At 44.4% G+C, this 7,629-nt stretch overlaps 1 protein-coding gene across 1 annotated transcript in view; it reads right to left on the bottom strand.

Moving 5' to 3' along the window:
• Positions 1 to 600: 600 nt before the first annotated feature.
• The window catches only part of SIK3 (SIK family kinase 3), a 72,862-nt gene continuing 65,833 nt past the window's right edge, over positions 601 to 7,629 (bottom strand). The window contains exons 22-26 of the mRNA XM_063436545.1: positions 5,973 to 6,133; positions 5,420 to 5,552; positions 5,257 to 5,295; positions 2,667 to 2,818; positions 601 to 2,250 (exon numbers count right to left, since the gene is read on the bottom strand). Coding sequence (XP_063292615.1) covers positions 2,673 to 2,818; positions 5,257 to 5,295; positions 5,420 to 5,552; positions 5,973 to 6,133 — 479 coding nt within the window. The 3' untranslated portion in view covers positions 601 to 2,250; positions 2,667 to 2,672. The remainder of the gene's footprint in view (positions 2,251 to 2,666; positions 2,819 to 5,256; positions 5,296 to 5,419; positions 5,553 to 5,972; positions 6,134 to 7,629) is intronic.

Here is a 7,629-nt window from a genome sequence, read left to right as displayed (position 1 = left end):
TTCTAGAAACTTACATTTAAAATAAGCTTGCAACCAATGAATTGTTCATTTGTAAAACCCCAGAACCACATATATATATACACATATATATATTCCTAACGCTTGATTCAGGGTCCAATTACAAAGGTAGTCATGACTGCACTTAATAGTCAGGTAACCAATTTCCGTGGACACAGTTACCTAAACAGTTGTGAGCAGCATGTGGGTTGGGCATAGATCATAACCCCCTACACCCCCCCAAAAAGAAAGATTGTCATGCTAGTTAAAACTGGAAATATACAAAGACCCACAGATGTTTTGAATACATAATTCATTAACAATACATTAACAGTATGCATTCACTGTGGGTCCTGACAGACAGGATATGAAGCTATCCTTTCCTTTGGATGTATATCATTAATTATCTTAGCACAGTGTGTACATCATTTGTTTCGCTGTATCCCCACTAGTAACACAACGCCTAGGTGACATGATAAAAATACCAAATTGAAATCTAGGAAAAGGATTCCAGGAGAATGAATCTAAAAAAAAATATCAAATAAAATTTTAAAAATCTAGGAAGTATTATTAATATATTTATTGGTAATGGACTATGTGGGGCTGACTTATAAAACATTAATTCGATCTCTGAAAGGAAGGAAATATGTTTTAAAGCTTTGTATTACAGGCGCTATATATATATATAAATCATCTCGGACGGGAACTAAAGGTTAAATGCAGTAAATCTCTAGAAGTGGACCAGTCATTCATACACAGCTACGTCTAACTAGTGCACAATTTGCAACTCCGGTGCCTTATAGGTAGAGAAACAGTAGTGACACCACCTTAAAATTTTAAATTAAAACCTTATGGACAAATGACATTTCTTTGCAGCCATGACAATCTTGTGCAAAACCTACAAAAGCATCATTAGCATGTCCACATTGCCCTGCTGTTACCAAGCAAGTAGGACATTGGTCTTTAAGAACAACGTTGTTATGACAACAAAGCAATACATTTCTGGTAAATAACCCTAAGGGCAGGGGTGGAAGAAGATGGTGTATGTAAGAAAGGGGGTTTGAGTATAGCCCCATAATGGTTGGAGTTTACTTAATAGCCCATCAGAACATAGATTGATCTTTCTATAGTCCATTTTGGTCTTCCATGCCACCCCTAAAAAAAAATAAAAAATAGCACCACTTTATGTAAAATGCCACGGATAACTGCTGGAATCCAAGCCCTTAGTATTATTTGAAGACTGGAATTATACCTGGACATATACCTTGAAATTAGGAAAGGAGTCTCTCCCTTTAGTGAACATTTGACAGATTGAGTTACCCTTACATTACTACCCTAAAAAGTGAAAACATCTGGATAATATATGTACAGCGAAATTCAGAGATAAATGATAAATCTATGTGCCCTCCTTGTAGAGGATTCTTTCTATTCTTTGGCTTTCCCTTCACTCAACAAGAATGAATTGAAGTCTCTGCTAATGCTACAGCTATTTAGACTCTCAATAAAAAAATAGTGCAAATTACAAAAAAAGGGGTTTGTGTGACGTTCATAGATTAAGTTACTGGCCAGTGTAGTGTCTTTGTTATGTCTCAAAAACTAAGAGAAAGCAGGTCATTAAAGGATCGACTATGGCATACACACACTCTCCTCATTACCAACCCTCAACCTTAACAGCCAACTTCTCCTGCCAGCCCATCTTCAGACAACCACATTTCCTGTCAAGTAGCCTTCCGCAGACGCCAGATTCTCCCATCAGAACCAGCGCAAGTACCAGCTATGTCAGCAGATACACTAACGGATGGGGCAAAAGCCTCTTGCCAGTTCTTCTGCCATATTTCTGAATGGGATTCTTTTGCTGGTATTTCAATATTTGAAAATAACCAAATACTCCATTACCCTAACTTTCCCTGTTGCTTTCCTGCAAAGAAAACTCACATTCTCCTTCCCTCCTCTGTCTACATGGGCAGAACCTCATAGTCTGATTCATGTTTACAAAATAAAACAACATCTCCCCACCATTCACTCTTCCCCTTTTTGTGGCAGCCCCGATTCTTGTTTAGAAGGTGTGGGTTTACAGAGTAACAAAATAAGAACCATAATGGGGGGAAAGGGCATGACGACTTCCAGAATAAGTCTGTGGGGAATGGAGCGGCACCGGGGTCAGTTGGAAGGAATACGGTTGAAGTTTGGCTCCAAAGCTGCAGATACTGTTGGTGTTCAGAAGATGGGACCCTCTATGTCTTGACAGATAACCTGCAAAAGGCCAATAATGGATTAGTTAAACCTCTTGAGATGTGTGTGCTCCAACGTCAGGTCTTGCCGAATCACTCAATTATGACAAATTAGAATATCTAATGAGGTTATTGATCAACAAGCAAAGATTAGGAAGTATACACTAATTCACAAGCAAAGTTACTGGAAAAGACATGTCTGGTGCAACAAGCTGTCCTCTAATCAAACATTATGACAGACAGGATATAAAAATATATAAAGTAAACACTGCACTCAAACACAGCAATAGATAATCATTTAGTCCCGATCTGAACTCAAAACAAGAAGTTTGCACACTATTCAAAATTCACATGTACATAAAGGAATTTTGTAGTATTGACATGGCCATCAATGTGTCGGCTGATCTGTCTTAAAGTGAAATGGATGTGGCATTTTACCTCTCCTCACACTCCCGCTTGCTCCATGCTGAAGTTCATATCTGTGTGCTTATATCCCAACAGCAGGGTGCTGGGGTAGCAGGAATTGGGGATATGCTGTCCATTGTCACCCATCACAGACAGGTCTGTTGCTTCAGGATTTCTCTCACAATCTGTAAAAAGAAAAATAGAAATTCTCATGCTGGAAGAAATAAGTGGAGAAAGGCAACATGGTAAATGGCAGTGATGAACAAAACAGTGTAACAAATGAACCATAAGAATGGCTGCACAAGAGATATTCAAGGATATTATGGAGAGCCGCATGGGGATTCAACGCACTATAGAAACCAAACCCATGCCCAGGGGGAGCCCATGCACTACTGGGAGAAGGGTGGCAAGTTCTACAGAAAGGAAGACACAGTACAAGGCTCAAGCACTACAGAATTGGAGGCCTATGGGAACATGTGCCACAGAAAGAAAGGCCTGGGGGGTAGTCATGCACCACAAAGAGGGAAGCAGTGGGCACCTACATCAGAGATAAACGGCATTTGCCACAAAGAAAGTAAAGGTTTGGAACGTGAGCCACATATAGGGAGGCAGTGGGTGGGGACATACACCACGAAGGAGGAAGCAAAGGGGTGGGGACATTCGCCACATAGAGGGAGGAATGGGTCATGCAAGAGGGAGGAATGAGGGTGGGTCATGCATCCACACAGAGGGAGGAATGGGTCATGCATCCACACAGAGGGAGGAATGGGTCATGCATCCACACAGAGGGAGGAATGGGTCATGCATCCACACAGAGGGAGGAAGGGGGATGGGTCATGCATCCACACAGAGGGAGGAAGGGGGATGGGTCATGCATCCACAGGGAGGGAGGGAGGAAGGGGGATGGGTCATGCATCCACAGGGAGGGAGGAAGGGGGATGGGTCATGCATCCACATAGAGGGAGGAAGGGGGATGGGTCATGCATCCACACAGAGGGAGGAAGGGGGATGGGTCATGCATCCACACAGAGGGAGGAAGGGGGATGGGTCATGCATCCACACAGAGGGAGGAAGGGGGATGGGTCATGCATCCACACAGAGGGAGGAAGGGGGATGGGTCATGCATCCACACAGAGGGAGGAAGGGGGATGGGTCATGCATCCACATAGAGGGAGGAAGGGGGATGGGTCATGCATCCACACAGAGGGAGGAAGGGGGATGGGTCATGCATCCACATAGAGGGAGGAAGGGGGATGGGTCATGCATCCACACAGAGGGAGGAAGGGGGATGGGTCATGCATCCACACAGAGGGAGGAAGGGGGATGGGTCATGCATCCACATAGAGGGAGGAAGGGGGATGGGTCATGCATCCACATAGAGGGAGGAAGGGGGATGGGTCATGCATCCACATAGAGGGAGGAAGGGGGATGGGTCATGCATCCACATAGAGGGAGGAAGGGGGATGGGTCATGCATCCACAGGGAAGGAGGAGGGGGGATGGGTCATGCATCCACAGGGAGGGAGGAAGGGGGATGGGTCATGCATCCACAGGGAGGGAGGAGGGGGGATGGGTCATGCATCCACAGGGAGGGAGGAAGGGGGATGGGTCATGCATCCACACAGAGGGAGGAAGGGGGATGGGTCATGCATCCACACAGAGGGAGGAAGGGGGATGGGTCATGCATCCACACAGAGGGAGGAAGGGGGATGGGTCATGCATCCACATAGAGGGAGGAAGGGGGATGGGTCATGCATCCACATAGAGGGAGGAAGGGGGATGGGTCATGCATCCACATAGAGGGAGGAAGGGGGATGGGTCATGCATCCACACAGAGGGAGGAAGGGGGATGGGTCATGCATCCACACAGAGGGAGGAAGGGGGATGGGTCATGCATCCACACAGAGGGAGGAAGGGGGATGGGTCATGCATCCACATAGAGGGAGGAAGGGGGATGGGTCATGCATCCACACAGAGGGAGGAAGGGGGATGGGTCATGCATCCACATAGAGGGAGGAAGGGGGATGGGTCATGCATCCACACAGAGGGAGGAAGGGGGATGGGTCATGCATCCACACAGAGGGAGGAAGGGGGATGGGTCATGCATCCACACAGAGGGAGGAAGGGGGATGGGTCATGCATCCACATAGAGGGAGGAAGGGGGATGGGTCATGCATCCACATAGAGGGAGGAAGGGGGATGGGTCATGCATCCACAGGGAGGGAGGAAGGGGGATGGGTCATGCATCCACAGGGAGGGAGGAAGAGGGATGGGTCATGCATCCACAGGGAGGGAGGAAGGGGGATGGGTCATGCATCCACAGGGAGGGAGGAGGGGGGATGGGTCATGCATCCACAGGGAGGGAGGAAGGGGGATGGGTCATGCATCCACAGGGAGGGAGGAAGGAGTACTGTCTATGCGCCCCAGAAAGGGAGTAAGGGGGATGGGTCATGCATCCACAGAGGAGGAGGTGGGGATCATGCAGACAGAGGGTAACCAAGAAGAGGATGCAAGAGTAAGAAGACAAGATGAAAGAAGGAATCAATGAAGAAGCAAAAGAAAACACAACAAACAAATACACAAAAAAATAAATTTGACAGAACCCTTAAATAATTAAAGCTCACCCTTGTTTTCTCCATCCAGGAGCTGCTGGCTACCCCAGTCTAAACATTTTTTTTTATTTACAGATTGAGAGATAAAGAAAGGACAAGTAAAGAAAAACAAATGATACGAAATAAGAGTAAGTTTGATGAGCTCAATAAGACTAAAGGGAAAGTAAATGCTCACCCTCGCCTTCGTTATCCTGGAGCTGCTGGCTCCCCATGAGCGAAGACTGACTTAGAACAGCATCCGCCATACGAGCCGAACTTAGAGCTTTACCTGCCATTAAACTCATTCCCGCTAAATTATCTAACTGCACCTGGGAAAGAAGAAGATGTATGCAGTCAATGTAGGTAGAATGTTTCTTTTGCAATCTCCTATCATACAAAAGAAATAAATCAAAAATACACATTGCTACTTTATATAAGTTATGATTTCCAAACCGCAAGGGTTCATTAAAGTTTTTTCTGATCTGCGATTTTTCTACAATATTGGGGAAAATGAGCAGTAATTACTAAAAGTAAAGCAATCTCCATTGAAACTAGTGGAACCAATTGACAAGTCCTCCCCTTTTACAATGTTTCATCACGTTTCAAAACATGGCAGTTTAGTAAATCTCCTATGTGTAAGCACTAGCATTTAACCTCTAGACATCCGGTAACTGCTAATGTCCTTGTATGATACCAACAAATATTCATTACTCTCGTCACACCAAGTCTTTAATCTAATGTAAACATACGTAGGCATCGTCGCTAGTCTGAATGGTGTGGTGTCGCTGAAGCATCCTGGAACGTGAGTGCTCACTGGGTGGGCCCCTGGGGGGGTAGGGAACTCCATTGTGGTCCGGAACATCCATGACTTGTGTTGGAGAGACCCTGTCCATGCATTTCACGGAAGGTTCTTTATGAAGAAAAGATATAAAATCAGACAACTGTGTATACAAACAAATGCAAAAAAAATTAAAAATTTAAGGAGACCCTCCACCTCCCTAATCCAAATAAAATAAAAATCCATATTTAATAGATGTACCACTAATGAAAACATACATGCATTTAATTATGTTTTTTTGGCAGATCTCCTGTTTACCACCATGCAAGCCCTCCCTTCTAACTCCACCTAGACATTATGTGGCTGTCCAATCACAACCTTCCCAATGCTGTTCAATGAGAAGTCTTTGCAAGGCAGGTGTTCTGGGCAATTGCGGCCTCTTGAGTTTAGCTCCACCTAGCTGTTTTCAACAGAAATTGGCACTTTTATAAGTTAATACAGAACCCAGCTCTCGATCAGACAACTGGTCCTGTTACTTTAGTTTTTGTCTTTACCATTTTGCAAAAAGAGGGCACACACACCACACAATAAAAGGACTTCAATTGAATTTGGAGTGCTCCTTTACATATTGTAGTGGTTATGGTGCCTGGAATCTTTGGGTGCCATCCTCCCATATTCTCTCAAACCATTTGAGCACTTCGACAAAACAAGGGCTCACCGGGCACATAAAGCCATGCCCTTCTTTACTATACCTGACGATATTAAGCTGGAAGCATTTTCTCTCTCCTTTTCCCTTTTATTTGAGAACTTCCGAGTCAAAATCTTAAAGAATTCTGGTTTTACCTGATATACCCCTGCAAATGTGATTTGAGCCTATCCCTATAGGGCTAAATACAATGTGAGTTTGGTCCATATAAACGTATATGCCACTTTGTAATTGTTGACATACTACACCATATCTTGCTATTTTTTCTTGGTTTAGATATCCCGGTTCCAATATACCTTCCTTTATACGTAGAAGGGTAAGTGTCTATTTGTGTTAAATAGTTTCTTTATTTCGTATGCAAAATAGTAGCAGACAGCACGGGTTTGAAAAAAAAAATTGATGCACTGTTGCCTACGCAGAGGCATAGTATGTCAAACAAAGGTAGGGCAAATAACATTTCACAGCAATTCCGACATGGGTAATAGTGAGCAATTCGCAACATCTGAATATCCAGTCAGCGTATGTATGCTGCAAGTATTTGAGCTAAATCTTAACCGAAGTATATGCACTGCTGCCTATGCAGAGGTATAACGTGTCAGTCTAAGGTAAGGCAGTTAGCAGTTCCGTGCAGTTTCCTCTACCCTCACAGGAACCTACACATCCTTACCAGCCTGGTGATCTAGTCTGTATCTGACAGCTGAACAAGAGCAGGAAGGGAAAGTTTCCTTTTGCCAAATTCATTCTTTGTTCAAATTAACTCTTATATGGACAGCTAGGATAGATATCAAAATGGATATTTGCATCTACATAGTCCTTAGCCTTATCTTATAGTTAGGATAGCCTTATGCCTATCCCACGCATGCTTAAACTCCTTTACTCCTTAACCTCTACCACTTCAGCTGGAAGGCTATTCCATGCATCC

This window comes from Pelobates fuscus, chromosome 11, assembly GCF_036172605.1.
Source record: "Pelobates fuscus isolate aPelFus1 chromosome 11, aPelFus1.pri, whole genome shotgun sequence".
NCBI lineage: Eukaryota > Metazoa > Chordata > Amphibia > Anura > Pelobatidae > Pelobates > Pelobates fuscus.
Note: the sequence above shows the minus strand (reverse complement) of the source record. Positions and strands in the feature narration are given on the sequence as shown.